The sequence below is a fragment of the Lemur catta genome, chromosome 19 (genome assembly GCF_020740605.2).
Source record: "Lemur catta isolate mLemCat1 chromosome 19, mLemCat1.pri, whole genome shotgun sequence".
In the NCBI taxonomy this organism is placed as follows: domain Eukaryota; kingdom Metazoa; phylum Chordata; class Mammalia; order Primates; family Lemuridae; genus Lemur; species Lemur catta.
In genome coordinates, this window is record NC_059146.1 from 26564135 (window position 1) to 26591282 (window position 27148).

A 27148-nucleotide genomic window follows, 5' to 3' on the forward strand; every position below is an offset into this window, starting at 1 on the left:
AGGCTGAGCGGAGGGGACCCTGCAGGCCTTGCTTTGTAGGGGACCGGCCTGTTTCCCCCGCGGAGAAGAGACGAGAACCCCAGGCTGAAAAACTCGCCTTTATTGGGAAGAGTCTGAACAAACCACCCACCCCCCACCTTCAAGTCTAGGGAAGGAAGGCCGGGGATCTGCCCCCTCCTCCCATATGTACAATCTTTCAGAATCCGGCTGGAGAAGGTGCCCCCAAGTGGGGGCTGAGGCAGCTTTGAACAAGCGAGTGCACGGGAGCCATGCCCCTTTCCTCTCCTGACTCCGTTTGCTCATTGGTAATATGGGCTCAAGGAGAAACTCGTGCTACGGAGCTTCTCGCCAGCGCTGAAGATGTCCGATTGAGAAGCACGAGGAGGTCGGAAGACTAGCCAGAGGGCGGCCCAAGGGGATGGGGGTGCTGGACATCCTGGTTGGGTTCACACACCCCCACCACCTCCCTCTCCACCCAGCGCCTCTCCGGCGCCGCGGGGCTACGTGGCTTCAGGTCCCGGGGACAGGAGGCCGCCCCCAAAGGCCGCTTCGCGGTACTGGTTGGGGAACATGTTGCTGCCCACGAGGCTGGCGGTGCCTCCGTCCCCGGGGCCCGGGGCCCGGTACGAGTCCAGCGTCAGCGGCTCAGGGCAGGGGGGCTCCACGACCGCGGCCTCTGCACCCCCGCTGCCCGCGACAGCGCTGGCGAGTGGCGGCGCCGGGGGCAGCAGGTCCAGCATGGTGAAGAGCGTGGGGGCCGTGGGGTCGTAGGCAAAGCCATCGTCCAGGAGGTCAGGCCCGCCGGGGGGCTCCAGGCCGGGCAGTGACACGGTACCGGGGAAGAAGTCTGCCTCCGGCAGCAGGGCTGACGGCGGGAGATACGGGCCTACCGGGATGAGAATGGAGACGTGAAGAGAGAAATGCAGTGCACTTTAGGGCCAACTTCTGGCCGGGCCCCAACTTGAATGCTAAATGCGTTATCAGGGCGACCTCCTTTAATCCCAGTGGTGAGAGACTATCACCATTCTCGGTAAATAAGCAAACAGGCACTGAGGGGAAGTAACTGGAAGTCACACACAGCTGTGGAGTTGTGGAACCAAGGTTGAAACCATGCTCCTGCAGGTCTGTGGACAGTTTTCCTCAAGGATGAGAAAGGAAAGGAGCCTCCAAGCCCCCTAAAATACAGAGACAACCCAAAAAGTGAAATTTCGGGAATACTCACTCAATTTTATGGAATGAAGTGTTGCCCAATTAAAAAAAAAAAAAAAAAGCGAACTCTCCACAAGTTGGGAAGTCACCAGTTCCCAAATTGGAAGGTAAAATAAATGTCATTATAGGAGAGTCTCTCTTACTCTTTTTGAAATGAGACAAACCTCATCAGCAAAAGGTGATTACACTTGTTTCAGAAAGAGACACAGGGCTACTGGGACTCTTTCCTAGCCTTCCTTGCAGCTTGATGTGGTCATGTGACTAAGTTCTGCCAACTGGAATGTGGGCATGATGGCTGGAGCTACAACAGCCACCTTGGACCATGAGATGGAAACAAAGAATTGAAAATGGCAGGAGCTGGTGACGTAAGTGTATGTTATAGGAAAGAAAAGAAAAGAAAATAGCAGGAGCTTGGGTTCTGATGATCATGCAGCCACCAGACCATCCCTGAAACACCGACCTACTTCTGGACTGTGTATGTAAGAGGAGAACTAAAGTTCTAATGAAGCGCCTGTTATTTTAGGTTTTTTTGTGAATGCAGTTAAACGTGATTATAAATACAGGTGGCTTTCCTGATTTCCAGCAAGTTCTTAACATCTCCTGGGCACTAACTCTGTGCCAACCACAATGATAAATAACCATATGACATGATCTTACTAAATTCTGGAAAGGACCTTAGAAGGTAGGGTTTCCATCTGACAGATGAGTAAACTGAGGCCCACAGAGGTCACACAGCTGCGAAATTGTGGACTGAGAATTCAAACCCACTCTGATTCCAGAGGCTATGCTTGTAACCTTTACATTGTAGTGCCACAGCAGCTTTCCCCAAAGAAGGGAGGGGGCTTTAGACACTGAGAAATTGGTGTGATGGGGAAGATAGACAAATAGCAGGGAACTTGGGGATTGGAGACCAAAGGTTGGTGGAGTGGGCTGGGATTGGTGGTTGCTAGGGGCAGAGTTATTAGGCGTTGGTTATCAGTTGCAGGGGAGGGAGGACAAAAGGAACTTCAAACTTCCAGAGTGGGACGGGCTGGAGTGGTCCAGGCTCAGGAGACTGAGTCGTTGGCAGCTGGCCGGGAGCTGGGTGCCCTGGGATAGCTGGGGTGTTAAGGGCAGTTCTTGGAGCTGATGGTCAGGGTGGAGAGGCTGATTCTGATGGCAGCCAGCTAGCGTTGGGGTTTATGGGAACTGTAGGCTGGCATGTGAGTTGAGACGAAGGCAGGAGTAGAACAGCTCAGAGGGCGGTTGGCATGGAGACAGGCTCTGAATCTGAGGTTGGCTGGCTCCAACAACCACCCCCTTTCATCCACCATCTACTCCCTTCCACCTGTGCCACACACATCAGCACTCATCTATACAGATGCCCAGGGCCACCCCCCTGCTCCCACAGGTCCACTGCAGTGTGACCTCAGGCAGGAGACTTCTCTGGGCCTGTTTCCTCACCTGTAAAACAGCGCCTACCTCACAGATTAAATGAGTAAATGTACACAAAGCACTTAGGTGCCCGTCATACAGTGACTGTGAAAAGAAATACATTAAAGTTTAAAGGGCTAATGAGGTATATACGTCTCGAGACCTTTCAAAGGAGCCCCTGAGGCTCTGAGAGGTAGAGCAACTTAGCGAAGGTCACATAGCTAGTCGATGGCCCAGGGGACATCAGGGCCTCCATTCTGTCTCAAGAGCCCTTAGTCTTTCCACTTTATATTGCTGGCTCAGTGTTGAGTGACTGGCCTAGTGGGAGCTCTTGGAGGGCCCAAAGAGGTCAGAAAAGCAGGGCTGCAGCCTACCCCTGGCCCACCCCAGGGGGCAGGGGCTTTCATGGAGCCAGGACCCACCTGAGCCGTGGCTGGGCAGGAAGTGGTCCAGGAAGGCCGGCTTTTTCTTCCGCCGTTTGCTCTCGATGCCATGGGGGTCTGAGGGAAGGCAGAGATGAGGACCCCTCAACCCCGACAGCCCTTCCTCCCCAGGCTGGGGCCAGATGGCAAGGCAGTGGGGACAGCCCTCCCCCCCACCCCTGAACCTGGGGACAGGTATGGAAAGAGGCAGAGGGCACACACCAGAGCTGTTCAGCTCCCCGAGGACATCGGGCATCCCCCGTTTCCGCTTCTTGTCCACACCGTAGCTGTCTGTTCAGTAGATACCAGAGATATACAAAAAGTAATCCATCAATAATAATTAACTAATAACTAATTATAGAGACCATTTAGGGAGGTGTTGAGCTGTTCTGATTCGTGACCAACCAGTGCAAATAGATGTCCACATCCTACTCAGAGTAAAACCCAAGCTCACTTCCAGCCACACTGGCCTCTCTGTTGTCCCTGAAGTGCCCCAGGCACGATCCTGCCTCAGGACCTTTGCATTTGCAGTTCCCGCTGTTTCACTCTCCCTCAACTCTCACCACTACGCTGGAGAACTACTTGGTCATCCTCCTGTCTTCAGCTGTCCCTTCCTCCAGAAAACCTTCCCTGACCCCTAGAGTTGGGTCAGGTGCCCCCTTTGGGCAATCTGAGACCCTCAAGTAACTCCTTTCCAGCGTCCTGCCCACTCTGGTCATCCCTGTGTGGGATGGGTTGTCTCCTCCTCCTCCTCCGCAGGACTGCAGGCCCCGTAAGAGCAGGGCTAGGGGCTGTCTTGGTCACTGCCATGTCCCCAAGCAACACCCAGCATGGGGCCAAGCATGAGCAGGCGTGCTGAGGGGGTGAATGGCTAATACTCCCCAAATGCCATGGGTCTGGTAATATTATTTTCATTTTGCACAGGAGGAGTCTGAGGCTCAGAGAGGCGGAGGTCACACAGCCAGTACGTGGCAGAGCTGGGATCCAAACCCCGTCTACGTGGCTCCTCGCCTGCATTCTACTTCTGCCTCTTCCCCTTCCCCGTCTGGGTCACCCCAAGCAAGGCCAAAAACCTAGTCCCTGGGCAGTGGGTCACCCTGGATTGCCGTGGTTACCGTGGTCCCGAGGCAGGTACGTGAAGGGCAGTGGCTCGCTGCAGACCCCGTCGGTGAGCCGCTGCAGGAAGACGTTGACTGTCACAGGCTCAACGATCTCCAGGTCCTCGTAGGGTGGCGTCTTGAACACGATGGCAATCTGGCGGTGCACGTCGGCTTGGGAGAAGTCAGCCCGGCCTTCCCAGCCCGGCGTGCTGAACACCACGGATATGTCCTCTGGCAGGAAAGTGGAGACGTCAGCTGAGCCAGGACGTCTGACCCACGAGGCCCCCAACTTGCTCAGCCTCCCCAAAATCAATACTAATATTTCTAAAAATAAAACATCATAGTGGCAGCTTTCTGTTGAGTACCTATTGTGTGCCAGTCTAAGTGTTTTATATACTTTTATATATATCAGCCAAGGAAGAAGGTGCCTAGACCCAAGTCTAGAGGAAAGTTCAAGCTTCCAGGAGTCCTCTCCTCTCCCAGTGGAGTCACAGAGGCCGCTCTTAGTTCCCCCAGTAATGCACTGTGGCAACGCTTGTGAGATGCTGTCCACTCCGCTCATTAGAGACTCAGCACCCAGGGTTTTTACTGGGGGCTGGTCACATAGGCACCTTCTGCCTGGCACATACCAAAATTCCAGACTCCCAGAAGGAAAGCAGGTTGCTTAGCACAAACCACATTGTTTGTACCAACAGTTCAGGCCCCGTGAGCCAGTCTTGTCAGTTAGGGAATGGTGGGAACCCTCCCAAAATCCAAGTTTCCAGATGCCAGCCAAAGGCCAACTTTGTAAGAGGCCTTTTAAAGGACAGCAATCTCACTTCTGCTCTGTTAACTCTTTTCTGCACACCCACTTTAAAAATAGAGAAACTGAGGCTCAGAGGTGTGGAGACTTCACACAGCTGGTAACAGAATAGTCAGGATTCATTACGCTACTCTGCCTGCTATTTCTTTTTCTTGTCATATTGCATTGCCTCTCGTCACACTAACTCCATGTACAGAAGTTTCATATGCATCGGACACATACAGATTGCCTCTTAAGTCACACAACAACCCTATGAACCATTAGGTACTCCCATCACATAGGGAAGGAGACAAAGGCACAGAGAAGTGAAGTCACTTGTGCCAGGTCACACAGCCAGCAAGTGGTGGAGCCAGGATGAGAATCCAGGAGGCTCTTCACTACCAGCTCTGCTGGGGCTTGGGGAAGTCACTTGATATCTCTGGGCCCAGTTTCCTCGTTTTAACAGAGGGAAAATCACAGTACCATCTCATTAGGGTGCTAGGGAGATTAAATGAGTCAATCCAGGTAAAGGGTTTAGGAGAGGATTTAGCATATAATAGGTGCTCAGGCCATGCTAAGTATGATTGTTCCTATTAGTATTAGGCAAAGTACTAGCTCCAGGCGTGGCACTCAGCAAGTCTTCAGTAAGTGCTAACTCTTTGTAGTATAGTTCTTAGGCAGTTGGGATCTCATCTCATCCTAACAGCAGCCATTTTAGGGATGAGGAAACAAAGGCTCAGGGTGGTAAAGTCACCTGTCCAAGACCAGCCAGTGAATGGATGATGGGACAGGACTCACACCCACCTCTAGTTGTTCACCTTCACCTGCGATGGTTTCCCTGCCCTGTTGCCAGACCTCTAACAATCTCCTTGGCATTCCTCAGATCTCAGCTCAAATATCACCTCCACTGGGAAGATCTTAGATGCTTGGATCATGTCTGGTCTACCTATTGTTCAACCTCAGGACTTTGTCTTCTTCCTTCTCAGTATTATCCATGTTCATTTTTTTGTCTCTTTCACTACCTCCCACCGGACTAAGAGCCCTGTGAGGACAGGGCCCGTGCCTTTCTCGGTCACTGAGGTGTCACAGCAGTGCCCAGCACAGGGCCTGGCAATAACCAGGGACCGCCAATAACCATTTGCATGTTCGTTCATTCATTCATTCATTTATTCAAAATTTTATGAGAACCTCCCACTCCCAGGTATATACCCAAAAGAATTGAAGACAGGTGTTCAAATAAAAACTTGTACATGAATGTTCACAGCAGCTCTATTCATAACAACCAAAGAGTGGAAACATGCCAACTGTCCATCAGATAAACAAACTGTGGTGTAGCCCTGTGATGGACTGTCATTCAGCCAGAGAAAGGAACAAGGCACTGATACATGCTATGACATGGACAGACCTTAAAAATACTATGCTAAGTGAAAGAAGCCAGACACAGAAGGGCACACAATGTATGATTCTATTTATGAAATGTTCTGAATAGGCAAATCCATAGTGACAGAAAGCAGATTAGTGGTTGGCAGGGGCTGAGGGGAGAAGGGAATAGAGAGTTGACAACTTAATGGGTCCAGGATTTCCTTGTGGGGTGCTGAAAAGGTTCCAGAACTAGATAGTCGTGGGGGCACAACGTTGTGAATGTACTACATGCCACTGAACTGTACACTTTAAAGTGGTTAAAATGGCTTTTTTAAAAAAAAAAATTGTGAACCTTATAACAATTTGTTTTTTTTTAACCTAAGGACCACATGTGTGCTTAGCCCTGGACTAGGTGGTGCTGAGACACAGCTATGACCAAGACAGCCCCAGGCTCTGCCCTCATGAAGCTCACAGTCCAGTGAGGGAGGCGGACTTTAACTGTTTAATCATATAACCTAAGACAGGGTGTGGTGGGAAGAGATCCCTGGGGCTGTGGCAGGTTCTCCCACTCTTCTCCCCTCTCGCTGCCCTCTTCCCCCAGCAGCCTCACTGTTCCTCCCATAGCCAGACCTGCTGCTACCTCAGGGCCTTTGCACTTGCTGTTCCTCCACTGGAACACTCTTCCCCACGGTGGCCACACAGATCCTTCATGGCTCTGATATCTCCTGAGGGGATCCTCTCTGGCCTCCCTAAATAAAATTGTGCCCCCAGACCCTGCAGCCATCACCCTCTACCCCCTTTCTCAGTGCCATTTTTCTCCTTAGCACTTATCACCACCAGAGATACTATATGCTTCCCTTCTAGTTCCTGGTTACTGTCCGTCTCCCCAACTTGAAAGTGAGTCCCACAGGAGCAGGGTTTCCATCTGTGTTGTTCACTGCTCTGTCCCCAGTGCCTATACTAAAATGGGTGCTCAATAAATGTGTTATATAACAAAAGACGACTCCCTCTGCCACATGGGGAAAAACTGGGGATGGTGGAAGGGGAGCAGGGAGGGGATAACTTCAGCTATTGATGAACTTGGGGTTTTTTCTACATTAAGACAGGGTGTAAGGCCGGGTGCGGTGGCTCACGCCTGTAATCCTAGCACTCTGGGAGGCCGAGGTGGGTGGATTGTTTGAGCTCAGGAGTTGGAGACCAGCCTGAGCAAGAAGAAGACCCCGTCTCTACTAAAAATAGAGAGACATTAGTGGACAACTAAAAATATACACAGAAAAAATTAGCCAGGCATGGTGGTGCATGCCTGTAGTCCCAGCTACTCGGGAGGCTGAGGCAGGAGGATTGCTTGAGCCCAGGAGTCTGAGGTTGCTGTGAGCTAGGCTGACGCCACAGCACTCTAGCCCAGGCAACAGAGTGAGACTCTGTCTCAAAAAAAAGAAAAAAAAAAAGACCGGGTGTAGGAATTAAACAAATGAATCCATGTAATGCCTAGTAAGAGCTGGGGCTCCAAAAGTATAATCTATTATTACTATTATTACTATTACTATTGTTACCACCACCATCACACACAACTCTGGAAAGGTGTTTTTTCCAGATGGTTTTCCAAATTTGCCTCTTTCCCTCATTTCAGAAAAAGTACATAAGCACTGAAAACAAATCCTTTTTCCCCCAACTTCCTGTAATTTTCTTCCCCAACTCTTTGTTTGTTTGTTTTGTTTTTTTGAGACAGAGTCTCGCTCTGTTGCCTGGGCTAGAGTGCCATGGCGTCAGCCTAGCTCACAGCAACCTCAAACTCCTGGGCTCAAGTGATCCTCCTGCCTCAGCCTCCCGAGTAGCTGGGACTACAGGCATGCGCCACCATGCCCAGCTAATTTTTTCTATATATTTTTAGCTGTCCAGATCATTTCTTTCTATTTTTAGTAGAGATGGGGTCTCGCTCTTGCTCAGGCTGGTCTCGAACTCCTGACCTCGAGTGATCCTCCCGCCTTGGCCTCCCAGAGTGCTAGGATTACGGGCGTGAGCCACTGCGCCCGGCCTCCAACTCTCTCTCTTTATTTGTAATATTTTTTCTCCCAGAAGAAATGATGAAGAGCACAGACCACCTGGATTCAAATCCTGTCTCTACCTGACCAGCTGTGCAACCTTGAGCAAGTTCCTTAACCTTTCTGCACCTCGGTTTCCTCATCTGTAAAACGGGGATAATAACAGGCTCTGCCTCATAGAACTGTTAGGCGATTAGACGATCTAAGGATGTGCACAAAGTGCTCACAACCGAGCATGGCATATAGTGAGGACAAGATAAACATTAGCTCTTTAGTATTAGTGGCGGTGATGTTATTCATGATGCGAATTAAATGGAGAGAGAGATTTCTCCTGTCCTCGGTTTGCTTTACCTATAGCCATATTACAGCGGTCTTAAAGCATTCACTTATGCAATTCCACCACTGATAGCAGCGTTTCCCAGCTAGTGAGCTCTGTGATGGCACCACCTAGCCCCCAGCACGGGCCAGCACAGACAGGCCTCCATCTTTGTGCAGGGACAAGTGAGTGGGTGACTTGGTGAACCCATCAGTTGTGTCTCTCTGACTCCAAAGCCAGAGTTCTGGATCCTTCTGCTCCACTGTCCTGGTTAACCAGCTCTTCCTCACCCTCCCAACCTCCTGGGCTCCCTGGCTGCCCCTCCAAGCCACCAAACCCCACTCTGCCTGGGCCCGCTGCCCCGGCCCCTCACCTTTCTGCACCTTGTCACACAGCAAGTAGAGCTCCTCACCACCCGTGCACGGCCCACTCTCCTTATTGATTCGGCAAATCCGCAGCTCTGACGTGTTTGTGGACTCTGGGAAGGAGCGGGAAAAGAGGTATAAAAGAAGAAATGAGAATTCAGTCACCAAATCTTTACCAGGCAGCCAGTGGGTGCCCACCTCGTGCTACAGAGAGGTAGGGAATGCAGAAAGCAGGCCACCCAATCCTCCTGGAACTTATGGTCCAGGTGGAGAAAGACAACACTCAGAAAGGAGGGCGAATAGACAATGGCCAGTCCTCCATGCTGAGGTCTGATGAATGTCTATCCAAAAAAAAAACCGTCAGACCTCTGGGAAAGTTGCTGGGGTCAAGGGTCACAGAAAGTGCCAGAGGAGGGTTAATGTTCTAAAATGTTATAGTAGACACCTGCTGATTTGTCCATCTAGCAGTTCTGGCTGTTCTTCTGTTTATAGCCCCCCAATTTTCCTTTGAGGGACCACCCTTCATCTCAGTCATGGGGATTGGGTAGGGCTGGGCCCACTTCCTACCTCAGCAGTGATCACGTATCCTAGACACGGCCAAGCAGAGTGATCACATGCCCCTCCCTCTGGCCACAGCTGATTGGTTGGAGAGGAGCAAATGACCAAAACCAGGCCAATCAGAGACAGCCCTGAAACTTTGAGCAAAAATATTGGGTAAAAGAAACTAAATGAAGCTTTGGGAGTAGTGGAGAGGTGCCAACTGGGTAGGACATAAGCCTAGAGCTACACATAGCCAGGGAGGGCCCTGCCAAGAAGGACTCTATCAAGGAGAAGCATATCAGGGAGAAAGATCGCTAATAACATCACTGAGGTTCTGGATACAGCCAGACTGGAAGCACTGTGCTACCTCTGGACTTTCTTGGTCAATGAAACAAATTATTTTTTTTCCTTAGCCCACTTGAGTTGGCATTCCAATACATGCATCCATAAAAGCCCCGACTGAATTAATATTCCTCCTATCTCATGCTTACTCAGTCAATATAGGGTGACTAAAACCTACCAGCTATTCCCAATCCCCTCTTCCATGCCTGTACCCCTCTATAGAGGTTGAAAATCTAAACACTTGCTTTCCCAGACTATCTTGCAACCAGGGACGGCCATGGGACCAAGTTCTGGCCAATTAGACATAAGCAGAAGTCTACCAGGGGCATTATGGGGAATATATTATGTCCTCTATAAAAGAGAGAAATTTACTTATGCTGTGTCTTCTCTAGGGCTGCCTGGTATAGTTGTAAAAGTTGTGCATTCTATACTAGGAGGCCCCATTTTCATAAGCTGTATAGTAAAAGCGAATCCCTGGAAATTAGGAGTGAACAACCTGAACAACCATACAGGATTACACTGCCCATACCATGCCTTGAACACTGACATGATGTCTGGAGCTGTGGCAGCCATCTTGTGACCATGAGTGAAAGATCAAGAGGATTACAGAGGTGCAGAACCAGTGCCCCGATCTTGCTGAGCAGCTGAATCAACATGAGCAGACTTAATAAGTGAGACAAATAAAAACAAATGAAGCCCTGTTTGTTCAGGGATTGTAAGGGAGAATTTCTGATACCTGCAGCCAAGGACAATCCTAATGGACACAGCACTCTCGACTCACTTTTGTCATAGACGGGCTCAGAGAGCACAGGGTCCATCCGGCACATCTGTCCCTGCTGGTCCCGATACGAGGCCTGGAAGCAGATCCTCACAACGTTCATGTCCACCTCCTGATGGTTCTTCAGGGACCCGGCTGTGGGGGGGATATGGGAAGACTGAGGGTTGGCGGGTACAGACCCTGTCAGGGGGATAGGGGAACAGAGAAGGGATGAGTCTGGAGGAGACGTGTGGCCTGGAGAGGCGAGGGGACTGGGGTGGGCTGAGAGGGGAAGGGGCTTGGGAGGACAGGCACAGGGGCTCACCATTGTAGGGATCGATGCCCAATTGAATCTTCCGCTCAATGGCGGCCTCAATCTCCTTCTTCCTCACACACTGGATGCCCAGGTTGTTAAAGCTGAGTTGGGGGAGGTGGGGGAAGGGAAAGGAGTACTCATAAGGGGACAGGTGTGGCCCCAACCTATAGGAGGGCTCTGACAGATGCTGCTGCAGGATTCAAGCTCTCAGGGACTGAGACGCCCCAGGCCCAGGGGTTCCAGCCTTAGGGGTGTGGGGTTTAAATGCCTCATGGATATCAAGGATTCGTGAGAAGACCTGGGAACACTCCTTAACTTTACCACAAGAGAACACCAGCCAACCTCATTTATGATAAGATAACTGCAAATGAAACACCAATGAGATGCCTTTTTTTGGCACTCATCAAAAAAAGAAAATGTTTAGACTGTGAGTTCTGCAAGGGGTAGAAGAATAAAAAAGATTTTTTAAAAAGCACAAAATGTATAAAAAAAAAAAAAGCACAAAATGTTTCATAACACTCAGTGCTGGTGAGGTTGTGTAGAATCAGGCACTCTTGCCCATTGCTGGTGGGACTATAAATTACATAACAAGGCAGTATTCATTCACTTTGCAAATATTTCCTGAGCACCTATTATGTGCCGGGCACTGTGCTAGGTGCTGAGGATACAGTAGGGAATGAAAGAGACAAAATCTCTGCTCATGTGGAGCTGACATTTTCACTGAGTTTATAAATCACTAAAATTATAAATGTATAGACTTGGACCCAGCAATTTCATTTCTAGGAATTTATCCTAGAAATAACATATATATGTATATATACATATATATATATAATATATATAAGGCAATTCATTGCAGCACTGTTTGTTATAGAACAATAAGAGATTGGAACTATCATAGGTATCCAATAATAGAGGACTTATTCAATTAATTGTGTACATCCCTACACTGGAATATTATGCAGCCAATAAAATGTTAGGGCATCTCTGAATGTATGATAGGGACTGATCTCTAGGATGTACTGTAACGTAAGAACAAATTGCAAATATCTGCTACCATGTATATATAAGGGGAGGAAAAAGAAAAAATACATATGTTTATATATGCATAACATATCTTTAGCTCTTTCCAGGAAAAGGCTCTGGTCTCTGGAGGACCAAAGATGGAAGGAAATTTATTTTTCACTGAATCTTTTGATTTTTATTTATTAAAAATACATAAATCGTAAAGTGAGAGAAAGAGCAGGCCTTGCAGTGAAGTCAGGTCAGGAGTCAAATGCCAGCTCTGCCATTATCTGTGCTCCTTAACCCTCTGAGCCTCGGTTTCCTCCTCTACAAAAAGGGGATAAACAGGATGTGTGAGTGTGTGTGTGGCAGAGCTCCAGGCCTAGGTGAGGCCCTCCTCTGCCCCCAGGCCTCAGTTTCCCCATCTAGGAGATGCAGGGGGGAGGTCTGGCTAAGCTGCCCCTGCCCTACAGTTTCCCGGAGTGATCTATCTGCAGCCCCTCAGAAGCTCCGTGACCAAGGGTGAGGGGGTGGGGGAGGGGGGTGGGTACCTGTGCCGGGGGCTGATGTGGGGCCGCAGCCGCACCCTGCAGACGCCGTCGGTGCAGTCTTTCCCCACGAGGCTGTGGGGGTGGACTCGGTGAGGCCAGTCCTTCCACACCAGGCACGCGGTCACCTCCACCTCCCGCAGCCCTCCACAATCCCGGAGCTGCAGGAAGACAGGTGCTCTTGGGGGTCCCATCGTCGATACCTGCACCCATCCAAACTCCCTGGGCCTCTCTTGGTAGCTCCGCAACCCTCTCACCACGCCCCCACCAGGATGATGGAAAAGTGTTTGCTGAAGACCCCTCTGGTATCCTAAGCCAGAAACTACACACTGGTGGCCTGGAGGGCCTCATAACATGGTATCTGTCCCCCACATGTGCTTTCTTTGGCCAGACTTTTTAAAAATCTGGATGCCCACAGGGTCTCTGAGTGTCACCCACAGGTAACTTACTAATCACAAAGGAGGAAAGGCACATTACAGCGAAGAGACCCAGTGGATGTCACTTTAACCAGGTGATTAAGCTCAGCTGCACCAATATTGGGACAAAATGACTTAGTGCCCCCTGATGGGATGCACTGGGAAGCACACATCACCTCTGTGATAGTCCTCATGCACATCAGCTGAATCTAATCTCGAGGAAACATGACACAAGCCCAAACTGAGAGTCACCATGTCAAAATTTTAGTGTTGTGAAAGACGATAAAATGATGGCATCATATTTGGGGTTAAAAAAGAGTGAATTGGCCGGGCGCGGTGGCTCACGCCTGTAATCCTAGCACTCTGGGAGGCGGAGGCGGGCGGACTGTTTGAGCTCAGGAGTTCGAGACCAGCCTCAGCAAGAGCAAGACCCCGTCTCTACTAAAAATAGAAAGAAATTACATGGACAGCTAAAACTATATATAGAAAAAATTAGCCGGGCATGGTGGCGCATGCCTGTAGTCCCAGCTACTTGGGAGGCTGAGGCAGGAGGATCACTTGAGCCCAGGAGTTTGAGGTTGCTGTGAGCTAGGCTGACACCATGGCACTCTAGTCCCGGCAACGGAGTGAGACTCTGTCTCAAAAATATAAAAAAATAAAAAAAAAAGAATGAATAATGTATTTTGACATGGGTGTTAGAGTATGTATGTAAAAATTCATAGATTTGATCAATTATAACTCAGTTTTAAAAAAAAAAAGGGCTGAGCACAGTGGCTCATGCCTGTAATCCCAGTGCTTTGGGAGGTCAAAACGGAGAATTGCTTGAGCCGGGTAAGTTGAGGTTACAGTGAGCTATGATCGGGCCACTGCACTCCAGCCTGGGCGACAGAGTAAGACTCTGTCTCTAAAAATTAAATTAAATTAATTTTTTTAAAAAAAGGAGAGAGAGAGAGACTAACAAGATATGACAACCAAATGCAACATGATCCTCATTCAAATTCTGGATTGAGTGGGAAAAAACAACTATGAGACACATTTTGGGGACAATTGGGAAATCTAAATATGGACTATATATTAGATGATATTATGAAATTATTGTTAATTTTCTAGTGGCAAAATGTCAACTGGTGAATATAGGTGAAAGATACAGAGGTGCTCACTGTATTATTAACTTTTCTGTACCTTTAAAATTTTTCCATCCAAACTCAAAGTGCATATATTATGTGCAGTTTTTTGTATATCCATTATACCTCAATATAACTTTTTTAAAAACTGGAAGGGATGGATTGCTCGAGGTCAGGAGTTCGAGACCAGCCTGAGCGAGACCCCGTCTCTATTAAAAATAGAAATAAATTATCTGGACAACTAAAAATATATACATAGAAAAAAATTAGCCGGGCATGGTGGCGCATGCCTGTAGTCCCAGCTACTCGGGAGGCTGAGGCAGGAGGATCGCTTGAGCCCAGGAGTTTGAGGTTGCTGTGAGCGAGGCTGACGCCACAGCACTCACTCTAGCCCGGTCAACAAAGTGAGACTCTGTCTCAAAACAAACAAACAAACAAAACAAAACTGGAGGGGAAAAAAACTTTTGAAAAAATATTTTTCGAACTAAAAGGCTAGGAAAAATTTGGAGCACACAATTAAAGAATTATGAGACATGTTATTCCAGATTTCCAAATTCTCTTTTTTATAAAAAGGAAGTTATAGCAACCAAGACCAGAATTCTTGCTCTAGCGAACAGAAACCAGCCCCTTTAGATGGGGCCACACCCACGTGGTCACTTGGCTTTTCTGGGTCACCAGCTGGGCCCTGCTGGCATGGAAGACCCTCTAAACCTGCTCTGAACTTCTAAAGTCCAAGCCTATAAAATACAATTAACCTGGCCAGGCGCGCGGTGGTGCGCACCTGTGGTCCCAGCTACCAGGGAGGCTGAGGCAGGATGATCGCTTGAGCCCAGGAGTTTGAAGTAAGTCGCAGTGAGCTATGATGACGCCACGCCTGGGCGACAGAGCCAGACCCAGTCTCCAAAAATAAAACACAACAACTAAACAATGAGTCTCAGCGGGGGAGTGCTGCCCCCTAGGGGGAGAATGGGATATCGCAGGTGACTTTGGTTGACACTGTAATGGGGACCGTTTTACATAAATAGTATTTTTCTATTTTTTCCCATAATTTTAATATACACTGCCATTTCAAGGACTGCAACCACGTTAATTGAGAGAAGACTGTATTTTGTTTAGACTGAGAGTTGTTCGCCACTTTGAAAATCCCCTCATCAACAGCAACCCTGCACATGTGGCATTTAAGTCACCAAGGCCACGTGGTGGGTGTGGCTGCACTCTGTGGCCGCTGCATTAAAAAGGAGGCTACATATAGTCGTAAACAACTGCCACATTCATTATGTATCCTGTGGGGCTATGCTCAGCATTTACATATTGAAATAAGTGTGCTTACGTATGCTATATTAATTTCCTTTTATTTCTCCTTTATATTACAGCTTGGGCAATATGGAGTTTAGGGGTGACTATGAATGGAGGTAGGTAATATTGTCTTAAATTTCACTGAGGCAGATAGGGTTAAAACCATTCATTTAACCAGCTCCCCACTATAATATTAAGAGAATCTGAAAAACTCAGAGCCAACAGTCTCAGAATGCATGCAAACTCCAGGGCTGAAAGCTTTTTATCTTTGAGATCTCACTTGGGATCATGACTAAGACATTAGGCTTCAGGGGAAGTCAGATCTAGCATCAAACCCAGGCTCTACCACTGGCCATCTGCAGGATAAGCTGCTCCGGTCTCACTGTCCTTACGTGTGAAATGGGCATCAGTAAGCAAGCAGAGTACCTGGCACACAGAGGCACTCAGTGAACGGTGGTAATTACCAGGCTAAACTTGCTCTGTGCTTCTGAGCAAGTAACTTACCCTTTTTGAACCTCAGTTTTCTCCTCTGACAGATGGGAATAAAAATCCTGAATCCAGATATGGAGATAGGTCATCCCCTATTGTTGGGCTTTTACTGTTCTAACTCTTTGAAATCAAAACCAACCCTCAGCCAGAATAACTGCCCGGAAAGACAAAGAAATAAAAAGTTGGGGAAAACACAATGTCAATGTATCACCCCATAGGTAACTTACTGATTTATTACAAAGGCAAAGCTGTACTTTTATTATGGAAAAAACTGATGGTCACCACTTTAACCACAGGATCCTACTTAGCATCACTGATATTGGGACAAACTGACATCCCATATCCTTGATGTGAGATGCTGAGAAGGCCACGGTATCACTGCTGGGGTATTTCTGCCAAAACTCGAAACCTGATCTAATCTGCAAACAGCCAATAAGCCCAGAATGTGGGATATTCTACATGTGTCCTGTTCTCCACAAATGTCCATGTCACTTAACACAAAGACAGGCTGAAGAACGGATCCAGGTTTAGAGACACAAAAGAGACCCAACAACTAAATGCAGCATATGATCCCAGATTGGACACTGAACAAGCAAACAACAGCCATCCAGGATATAGGAGGGACAATTGGAATAATAAGAATATGGACTTAACATTAGGTAACATCCTTATATGAATGTTAAGTTTCTTGAATGTGATAATGGTTTTGGCGTTATGTAGGTCCTACATTGTAGGAAAATATCCTTGTTCTCAAGAGATACACACCGAAATATTCTGGATGAAGTATCATCATGTCTCTGTGACTTACTTTCAAATCTCCCTTTATAAATTTTGAGACAAGAGAGTGACAGAGAGAGAGAGAATGAAAGAGACATAGAGCAAATGTGGCAGAAGACATCCAGGTGTTCATTGAATTATTCTTGTATGTTTTATGTTGGTTTACTATTTGTCAAAAAAAAGTTGAGACATAAAATTGAAAACAATCCCCTCTCAAATTGGAAAAATTGACAAAATGCTTGCTTAAAAATAAGTAAGGGGCTATAAAATTCCCCCTTGATGCATCACAATTTCCCCATTCCTAAAAATCCAGTGACTGGGAATATACATTTCTAAGTAAATCATTCTTTTAACCAGAACGTCCCTCTGACCAGGGCTGCTTTAGGCCCCAATGCAAATCAAATAACAACTACAACAGCCTAGCTGCAGAAAGGGGAACAGGCACACCAATGCCAGGCACTGCTGTCCTGAGATCTCCCTGGTATCCTGCAGGGACAGAAACTTCATCCTCATTTTACAGATGAGGAAACTGAGGTCAAGAGAAGCACTGAACTGGCCCCAATTCATGCAGCTGGCTGGAGTGCAGGGGTGCAATCATAGCTCACTGCAGCCTCGAACTTCTGGGCTCAAGCAATCCTCCCGCCTCAGCCTCCCGAGTAGCTAGGATCACAGGTGCTAGCCATGGAAGGTAATCTGGCAATATCCATTGAATTACCTGCGACCAGCAATTCCACTTCCAGAAGTTGTTCAAGAGACGCACAGAAAGAAATACAGTCATGTGCTGTATAATGATGGACCTAGGATAGTCCCATAAGATTATAATCCCATATTGTTACTGTACCTTTTCTATGTTTAGATCCACAAATACTTAACATTGCATCACAAATGCCTACAGTATTCAGTACAGTAATATGCTGTACAGGTTTGTAGCCTAGGAGCAATAGGTTATACCAGACTGCCCAGGTGTGTCGTGGGCTCTACCATCTAGGTCTGTGTAAGTACACTCGATGACGTTGGCACAGCAAGGAAATTATCTAAGGATGCATTTCTCAGAATGTATCCCCATCTTTCACAAACACATGACTGCAATAAATAAACCAAGTTGTTCTCTATAGCCCTGCTTGTAACAGCACAAGATGGGAAACAACCTAAATGGCCACCAATAAGAGATCTGCATGATAAATTATCACATCTACACAACAAAATACAGCGAGTGGTAAAGAGAATCAGGCAGCTTTCAACAAACTGCTGTGAGCTGAATTCCAAGATATATCCTTAACAGTACACAGATAGATAGATCGAAAGATGTATATATAGAAAGGAGATGTTCCCCTTATGTACAAAAAGGGGGATAGTCTATAGGTGTGTATGTATTTGCCAGGATAATCACACAATACTCTCATACTCTTGGAAGGATACACGAGATATTGATAACAGTGGTCACCTTTGAAGGAAACCCTGGGGGCTGGGGACAGGAACGGGGGACTTTTGTTTGCTTTAATTTAATTTTAATCTGCTAATTTAATGTGAATCTTTTTATTTTTAAAAAGTTTGGAACCATATCATATGATTCAAAACTTTAACACAAAATAAAAATGTATAGAGTTAAAACTCTTACCTGGACCTTATCAATACCTCCAGTACCCTCCAAAAAGTAATCACCTTTGTTTTTGTTTTTACTTCCAGAGGTTCTACATGTATATGTAAGTATATACAAATATATATCCTTGTTTTTCCCTCTTCTTTTTTTTTTTTGTTGAGACAGAGTCTCACTTTGTTGCCCTGGCTAGAGTGAGTGCCATGGCATCAGCCTAGCTCACAACAACCTCAAACTCCTGGGCTCAAGCGATCCTCCTGCCTCAGCCTCCCAAGTAGCTGGGACTACAGACATGCGCCATCATGCCCGGCTAATTTTTTTTCTATATATATATATTTTAGTTGGCCAGATAATTTCTTTCTATTTTTTTTAGTAGAGACGGAGTCTCACTCTTGCTGAGGCTGGTCTCGAACTCCGGACCTTGAGCAATCCACCCACCTCGGCCTCCCAGAGCGCTAGGATTACAGGCGTGAGCCACCGCGCCCGGCCTTTTCCCTCTTCTTAACACAAAAGGTAGTATAAGACCTATGCAGGAATCTGTGCCTCCATTTTTTTTATTAATAATATATTTTGGCCAGGCATGGTGGCGCATGCCTGTAGTCCCAGCTACTCGGGAGGCTGAGGCAGGAGGATCGCTTGAGCCCAGGAGTTTGAGGTTGCTGTGAGCTAGGCTGACGCCACGGCACTCACTCTAGCCCGGGCAACAAAGTGAGACTCTGTCTCAAAAAAAAATAATAATAATAATATATTTTGATGATACTTCCACATCAATACTTAGGGAACACTTTCATTTCTAAATTTTTCTGTGTTGACCTGTCCATATTTATATTTATCTGCACACATACACATACACGGATGTATTTGTTACAGCTGTGCAGGACTTGATGTGTACATGGTCATAGTTTATATCACCAATTCCCTACTAACATTGAATTTCCAATTCTTGGCTATATAAATAAGGCTGCAGTGGATAACCCTATACCTCCCTCTTTTCACTCAGCAGTGGACATATATACGTGATAAATTCCTAGAAGGGGAGTGGCTGGGCCCAAGAGAAATGATGATAATAATAACACTAATAATATCAGCAGCTCATCTCTACTGTGTACTTACCATGTAAGAGGCCCTTGGCATGTATAATTAACTCACTTAGTCCTCCCCACAACCCCACATGGTTGGTTATTATTATTATCCCATTTAGCAGAGGAGAAAACTGAGGCACAGAGAGACTGAGTAACCTGCCCGAGGCAGCACAGCTGGTAAAATGGCAGAAGCGGATTCAAACCCAGGCACTCCGATGCTTAAGGCCTCGCTTGTAAACCAGGAGACTGCAATGCCCTTATGAGCAATAAAGATTTTGTAGATACTCCTGAATTGCCAGGAATAAGGCCTTTCCTTGGATGCCCCTTAGAACCTTTTGGATTGAGAGCTAAGTGACGGTATTACCCAGTCCGACAATAGCAACAGCAATAATAATAACCACCATCAGATACAGGAATAAATGCATGCACAGGAATCTTGGGTGCGGGCCAAGCCCCAGCCCCAGCCGCTACGGGCCCCACCTCGATGGCGGGCAGCGTCTTGCTGGCCTCGGTGCTGCTCTCCCCGAGGATGCTGCCGGCGGAGCGGCCCTCGCACTCGTAGCGGAAGCGCATGCCGCGCTGCTTGGGCTGCTCGGTGATGACCAGGTGCGGCCGCGGGCCCGGGCCCGGGGCGGGGGGCACGAGCCGGCCCAGCGGGCAGCCCCAGGGCGGCGGCGTGGCCGGGGGCGGGGGCGCCGCGGGGCCCAGGGTGACGGTGTTCAGGGAGGCCGCCCCGCGCGACACCAGGCGCGGGAACCCCTCGCCCGGGCCCGGCTGCGCCCCCTCCAGGCCGAAGCCGTTCTCCTTGATGTACTCGTCGATGATCTCTGCGGGAGAAGCAGAAACGCGAGGTGACTCTAAAAGAAAAGGCTTGATTATCCCCAAGACCTTTTCCCTCCCATTCATTTCAGCGGCACTACCAGCCACCCAAGCTGGAAGGGTCTTTTTTAATTACTCATGATCCCATATCTGCTATGGCCAATCCATTAAGTTCTACCACCCCTATGCCTCTACTTCAAAAATATATTTGCTTTTCCACCACTTCTCCCCACCCCATGGCAGCCAACCAGGTCCACCCTCCATCATCTCCCATCTGGACCACTGCACGGCCAGCTCACTTCTCCCTGTTACTGCCCCCTTGCCCCACTCAGTCTGTCCCTCACACGCAGCCAGACGGGTTTTATGTCTGAATGTGTCCCTCCTCTGCTCAGAAGCCTTCCATGGCTCCCATCTCCCCATAGAGTCAAAATCAACACCCTCTTCACATTAAAACCTTCTGAAAACTCCATTCATCCCAGAAAAACAAAACCCAACCAAAACCCCATAGTCCTCACCCTGGCCATGAGCCTTGTGGGAAAAGGTCCCTGCTGCCCTGGGCTTTGCCAATCTCCATCACCCCTCTCTCACCCTGCTCTGGCCTCTCTTCTGTCTCTTGCACCCGCCAAGCCTGGTCTTCTTCAGGGCCTTGAACTTGCTCCTCCAACTGCCTTTTCCACACGTTTCCCCAATTCTATCCATGCAGGCTCCTTCTCGTCACTCTGGTCTCAGCTCAAATGTCGTCTTTTCAGGAAGGCTCGAGCTATGTGTCCTCCCCAGGCCATCTCTCCCTCTTCCTGTTTATTTCCTTTACGGCTCTTAGCCCGATCTAACATTATCTCATTCATTTATTCATTTTCCTCTGTCTCCCCTACTCAGCTATCAGCTGGATCCACAGTGCCTAGCACAGTGCCTGGTACTCAGTAGGGGCCTGATAACACTCGCTGAATGAGTGAATGACAACAGTAATAGTAATAGTGACATTAAAGGCAGCTAATATATGCTGAGTGTTTTCCAAGGGTCAAGCACGGCTGAGTACCTTGGGAGTATGACTTCATTCAAATCCCCCTACGGTCCTGGAAGTCATACCATGACACCCCTTCCCACTGAACAAGGAAGGCCATGACCCTCATCCTCTGTGAGCACCTGGACCCCTCAGCCTCCCCGCAGACCTGCCTCATGGTACTCACCCAGTTCATCTGTGGAAGGAAGAGAAAGAGAAAGGTGAGGTCCAGAAAGTGGTTAAGACTTTTCATCTTTTAAGAGATTCCCCAACCCTGTCCCTCCTGTGACCCTTCCCCCTTCCTCCATCCTGGGAAACCTTAGGCTCTGACTCACTGGGCCACCAACCCCAACCCCCATCATCCCCTCCCTTCAGCTCCTAATGCTGGGGTCCCAGCATCAGGGTATCCTCAAGCTAAGCCAAGTGCCTCCCAAAAAGCATTTAGGCCAGGGATTGTGAAGTCTTGTTGAGAATCTGTGGGAAAGCAAAATGTCTTATCACCAGGAAAAAAGAACACCTGAGATTCTGAACAATATGTGGAGGGGTGCCCTCCCTAAAGTCTACCTAGGCCCCTGGAGGTCACTGCCAGGTGTCTGAAGATCCAAGGAGGCTGATCTGAATCCCAGCAGCCACCTGCTGTGCATCCTGACCCAGCACCCCCACAGCACCCACCTGAAACCCACCCCTGCTTCCTGAGGGAGGCCCCTTTTCACCTCCCCAGCAAAGCTCAGCTCAGAAAGGGGCCGTGAGGAATCGAAACCAACCTCCCCTCATTCCACAGACGGGATGAGGGGAAGCCCAGAGGCAGCAAGCTTGGGATCCTGCAGCAAGGGAGGGCAGGCCCGAGCCAGATGCCCCACCCAGGCCGCTGGCTGGGGATCTATACACCACGCAGACCAGCCCTGTGGCTGCTAGATCAGTCCTCCTCCTCCGCTCTCAGGGAGCGGCTCCTGGTAGCCAGACCTTTGCCCCTTCGGAGGCAGTCTTCCTGCACCCCTTATCTCATGGTGATCTATGAAGTGAGTATGGTGCCAGGCTCCCCACTGGGCAGATGGGGATACTGAGGCTGGGAGAGAGTAAAGGATGTGCCCTAGGTCACTGGCAGGGCCAACCCCAAGTCGCCTCAACTTGGAAAATCCTTCTTAGGATAAACTGTGCTGGATAAACCTGAGGACCAAAAGACAAGTTAGACTTTGGGCCCTCAGGAAGTTCCCAGGCTGCAGGGGGAGACTGAGTCCCAGTGGCACTGGCTGGAGCTTTGGATTAATGGCCTCAGTTCAAGTCTTGGCTCTGCTACTTGCTAGTGGTGTGGCCTTGAACCCACTACTTAACCTCTTTGTGCCTTGGTTCCTTCATCTATAAAATAGGCACAATAATAATCCCTACCTCATTGGGCTTATTATTTATTTATTTTTATTTTATTTTTATTTTTTTAACAGAGACAGGGTCTCACTCTGTCTCCCAGGCTGGAGTACAGTAGCATGATCATAGCTCACTGTAACCCTAAACTCCTGGGCTCAAGCAAACACCATGCCTGGCTAGTTTTCTTTATTTTTTGTTGAGACAGGGTCTTGCTATGTTGCCTAGGCTGGTCTCGACCTCCTAGCCTCAAGTGATCCTTCTGCCCGGGCTTCCCAAAGGGCTGGGATTACAGGAGTGAAAGGCCAGGCTTAAATAATTAAAAAAATTTAAAAATACGTAGGAAGCACTTAGAACTGCCACATAGTAAGTGCTACACCAGTGCTGGCTGCTATTGGACAAGATGTTGGAAAACATTGTTTCATGGGCTTGGATAAATCCCTTCCCCTCTTGAGGTCTTCGTTTGTCTGTGAAATAGGGAAGTTGGAAGGCATAGTTTGAGAGCATGGGGTGTAGAGTCACACAAAGTTGATTTGATCCCAATTATCATTCACTGGCTGGCTGTGTGGCCTTGGGCAAGTCGCTTAATCTCTCTGAGCCTCCTCTACAAAATGAGGCCTGAGCTTCTACCTCAGGGGCTAACATGAGGAGTCAGGTAAACTGCTTAGCACAGGATCTGACCACTCTATAACCTCCATAAAGCTTAGCTAATATTATTATTATCTAAAGTCCTCTTTCAGCCAGGAAGTATTGGGAACTTCCTTTCTTTATTCAATGCTCTGCTCAAATAACATCTCTCCAACCTCCTACACAGACTTGCCACCATTCAGGAGCAGCCAGGATGGGCCATGTGAGAGCAGATAAGGAGCAGAAAACTAGCTATGTATGTGCTGCCTCAGGGCCTTTGCACGATCTAGTCTCTGCCTAATGTTCTTCACCCAGTTGTTTGCATGGCCTCCCTCTCCTCCTTCTTCAGGTCCCTATTCAAATATCATGTCCTAGACAGGTCTTCCCTGATCCACTTTACCCAAAATAGTTCTCAGGGCCCCTACTCCAGTCCCTTGAAGTTAGTTAGGTCCCTTGTTTTATACTTTTCATGGCACTGATTAGGATCTGACAAGGCCTCACAGTACAGTGATTCATACCTGTCTCTTCCTATAGATGAGACCACTAAAGAGTGGGGAGCATGTCTGCCCATCCTCATTGTATCCCCAGGGCCCAGCGTGTGTGTGGCCCATCAAAATGATTTTCCTTACCACTCTATCTCACTAGTTCTCCTATCCCCACCCCGCTGTTAAATATCGTTGACCCCAAGATTTCTTCACAGCCCTTATCACCTTTTATAATTCTATATTTAGTTTATTGTTTATGTGTCTGCCTCTCTATCTAGATAAGGAACCCCAGGAGACAGGGCTGGGGCTGTCCTTAGCACTGCCTAGCACAGGGCCAGGTACAGAACAGGTGCTCAATAAATATTTATTGAATAGATGATGTCAGAAATTACTCTTTTTTTTTTTTTTTTTTTGAGACAGAGTCTCACTTTGTTGCCCAGGCTAGAGTGAGTGCCGTGGCGTCAGCCTAGCTCACAGCAACCTCAAACTCCTGGGCTTAAGCAATCCTACTGCCCCAGCCTCCCGAGTAGCTGGGACTACAGGCATGTGCCACCATGCCCGGCTAATTTTTTTTTTTGCTATATATATTTTTAGTTGGCCAGATAATTTGTTTCTATTTTTAGTAGAGACGGGGGTCTCACTCAGGCTGGTCTCGAACTCCTGACCTCGAGCGATCCACCCACCTCGGCCTCCCAGAGGGCTAGGATTACAGGTGTGAGCCATCGCGCCTGGCCCGAAATTACTCTTGCTTGAAACCAAAGATCTAGGTCCTGGGCCAGAAAAGTCTCAAGCCTTGTTCCTGCCAAGAACCAGCACATGGGCAGTACCTGTCCCCAATGCCATCCCCCATCTTTCTACCACCCCCTAAATGTTCAGATTTGTTGAGGAGCCTGTAGCACCTCCTCCATAGCCAAGACAGCACTTCTGAGATCCATCCCAAGATTCTACCTCCAGAGCAAGGCCCAGACCCAGCTAATTGGGGCCACTGAGCATTCACAATGATAGGACTCTGCCCCTGCCCTCCAAATCCCAGAAAATTTATAATAGAGAATGTAATAATTTGGCCAAGATTCGGCATTTCCTTAGGCAGCATTGAATTTTGGCTGATGGACATTATAGACCAGTAGTTCTCAGCATCTTTTTGGGAACTTGCTAAAAATGCAAAATCTCAGGGCCCATCCCAAACCTACTGAATCAGAACCTGTAGAGGTAGGGCCTAAAAATCTGTTCTAACAAGCCCTCTGGGTTATTCTGATGCACACAGTATAAGAATCACCATTATAGACTGTCTAATAATAATAATTATCATTATTGTTATTATTATACCACTAACGGTTAACATTTATTGAGCCTTTACTGTGTGCCAGACACTGCTTTGAAAGTGTACCTGTATCAACTCATTGAATTCTTTCAATCCCCCTGAAAGAGAGGCACTGATATTATGCTCATTTTACAGATGAGGAAAACTGAGGCCCAGATTGGGGTACTGACTTGCAGACATTCACACAGTGAGGGGGTGGTGGTAGCAGCATATAAACCAAAGACCAAAGCAATCAGGATGGCAATCATTACCCTCTGCTACACCATGGTGAATCTCTAAAGAGGGCTCCTGACCCGAATAGGTGGTTAGTTTTACCTGTCAAACTCCTAAGCACCCAGGAGGTAGGGACACCTAAGGGGACCATCTCAACGGGCAGGAAGGGACACAGCCCATCAGGGGAAAGCTGAGGTGGACCTCAATGAACCCTCCCCCAGATGGAGGCAAGCCCGTCCGGTCTCCACAGGGCCCCCTAACCCCTTTCTGCACGTGGAGTGGGCAGGGACTGTGGAGGGCTGCTCACCCGTGGTCCTGGAAACTGCGAGCGAGAGCGAGGAGAGGTCAGCGGACCCTGCAGAGAGGAAGGCATGTCTCAGGAGGGGACAGAGGTCAGCCGGAGGTCCAGACAGTCTCCCAAGCCCCACTCTTCCCTTTCCTAGCCCCGCCCCTTTGGATCAGCTCGCTCCCTCTTACCGCCCGCAGGGTCTGGCCACGCTTCCTTCCCTAAATCCTGTCATTCTGTCATTCACCCCACCCTTCATCACACTCAGGCCCTGCTCCTTCTGTCCCTAAGCCTGGGCCTGGAGGACCCCTAATCAACTGCGGTTAGAAAAGCCCCCACCCCCTTCAGGGTCAAGCCCGCCCCTTTCTCCCTCTCGAGTCCCACCCCTCTCCATTCTCTGTGTCAGGCCCCGCCCTCCTTTATTCAGAACAGGCCCTTCCCCTTTGCTCTGTCAGGGTCCCGCCCCGTCTCCTGCGCTCCCTCAGGGCCAGGCCCCGCCCCCTCACCCCTCCGATAGGGCCCTGCTTCCTTCCTTGAGTTAGGCCCCGCCCTCTTCTCGTCGTCATGGTCAGTCCCGCCCCTCTGCGAGCTAGACTCCTCCTTTTCTCCCCTCTCTGAGCCGGGGCCCGCCCCCATGCCCCTCGGAGCGGCTCCAGCTCCGCCCTCTCTGAGTCAGGCCACGCCCCTTCTCCCTCTCTGAACCAGGGCCCGCCCCCATGCCCCCAGAGTAGCACCAGTTCCTCCCTCTCTGAGTCAGGCCCCGCCCCTTCTCCCCCGCGAAGTCGGGCCCGCCCCCCCCTTCTTTGCCTCAGGGGCAGGCCCCGCCCCCTTCTCACTGTACAGTGGGACGCCTGGCTCGGACCTTGGGCCGGACCCCCTCACCATCCTCTGCCTCCTTCCCGCCCTCCAGTACAGTGTCTCTGGAACACTCACACTCCCCTCCGCGAAACCCCGAGACTCCCACAGGAACCCCCAGACTATTCCGGGACCCCCGGAACCCTTGCCTCTCCAGCCCCGCCCCTGACTCCTCTCCCGAACCCCGGCTCCGCTTACCCAAGGCCCCCAGCTCCGACGCAGCGGGCGGTCTGGCGACGCGGCGACTCGGCATGGCCCGGCCAGTGGGGTCGGACAGCCCGGAGGAGGGCCCAGACAGAAGCACGCACGCGGGCAGGCCGGGCAGCCAGGAGGCACCGTCCGGTGGACGATCGCGGGTCGGGCAAGCGGCGCAAAGGCTGGGGCCGCAGGCCGGGCTGGACGTGCGGCGCCCGGGGTTGCGGGGGGCGCCAGGCCGGGCCGGGCGGGCGGCGGGCGGGGGCGGGGCAGCGGAATTCCCCGGCGCCACCGGCCTGCGCACCCATTGGCCCGCACCCTGTCGTGACGTCACGTTAGGGGAACGGGAAAACCCCCACGCGTCACGTGACATCGGGGGCGGGGCCGGCCGGGAAGAAGAGGATGGGCGCTCGGCAGGGGTTGGGCAGGAGTCGCTGCCCATTGCCCTGGACGAGACAACTGAGGCCTGCTTAGGGCCGCTTACGCCACGCCCATTGGACAAGCCGGGAAACTGAGCCCCCTCCACAGTTGGTCTCCCAGTGGGACTTGAACCTGCTGTTTCTCGGGCTGGAAGGACCGTGAGATTGACCGGATTCTATAACTGCCGTTGATAATAATGATCTTTTATGAAACCTCCAAGGTATCTCAATACCTCAGTTTCTTCAACTGATAAAGATATTTAGTGGACG

General features: G+C 49.3%; 1 protein-coding gene across 6 annotated transcripts; it reads right to left on the reverse strand.

Annotated features, from left to right (window-relative positions):
- Positions 1 to 85: 85 nt before the first annotated feature.
- Positions 86 to 26705, reverse strand: RELB (RELB proto-oncogene, NF-kB subunit). Of its 6 annotated transcripts, none has more exons than XM_045531463.1 (12): positions 26463 to 26705; positions 25431 to 25478; positions 21306 to 21314; positions 19780 to 20126; positions 12522 to 12679; positions 10975 to 11066; positions 10674 to 10805; positions 9019 to 9123; positions 4160 to 4375; positions 3267 to 3335; positions 3045 to 3122; positions 86 to 886 (listed from the first exon to the last, which is right to left on the reverse strand). In XM_045531463.1, the coding sequence occupies exons 1-12, from the start codon at positions 26515 to 26517 to the stop codon at positions 501 to 503; spliced, it is 1695 nt and encodes a 564-aa protein (XP_045387419.1). In that variant the 5' UTR covers positions 26518 to 26705; the 3' UTR covers positions 86 to 500. The 6 variants fall into 6 exon arrangements, with proteins under 6 accessions (XP_045387419.1, XP_045387418.1, XP_045387415.1 ...); XM_045531462.1 differs by having other exon boundaries at positions 10674 to 10850; positions 26463 to 26672; XM_045531459.1 differs by having other exon boundaries at positions 3045 to 3335; positions 10674 to 10850; positions 26463 to 26699.
- Between the last annotated feature and the right edge of the window lie 443 nt (positions 26706 to 27148).

What these genes read in the sequence shown, in the direction of transcription:
- RELB (XM_045531459.1), bottom strand. Translation starts at nt 26,517, where the DNA reads ATGCCGAGTCGCCGCGTCGCCAGACCGCCCGCTGCGTCGGAGCTGGGG. An exon ending in AGACGCTGCCCGCCATCGAG is followed by an intron (nt 12,680 to 19,779) that starts GTGGGGCCCGTA and finishes GTCTTCCTGCAG; the next exon opens with CTCCGGGATTGTGGAGGGCT. An exon ending in CCTGCCCAGCCACGGCTCAG is followed by an intron (nt 887 to 3,044) that starts GTGGGTCCTGGC and finishes TCATCCCGGTAG; the next exon opens with GCCCGTATCTCCCGCCGTCA.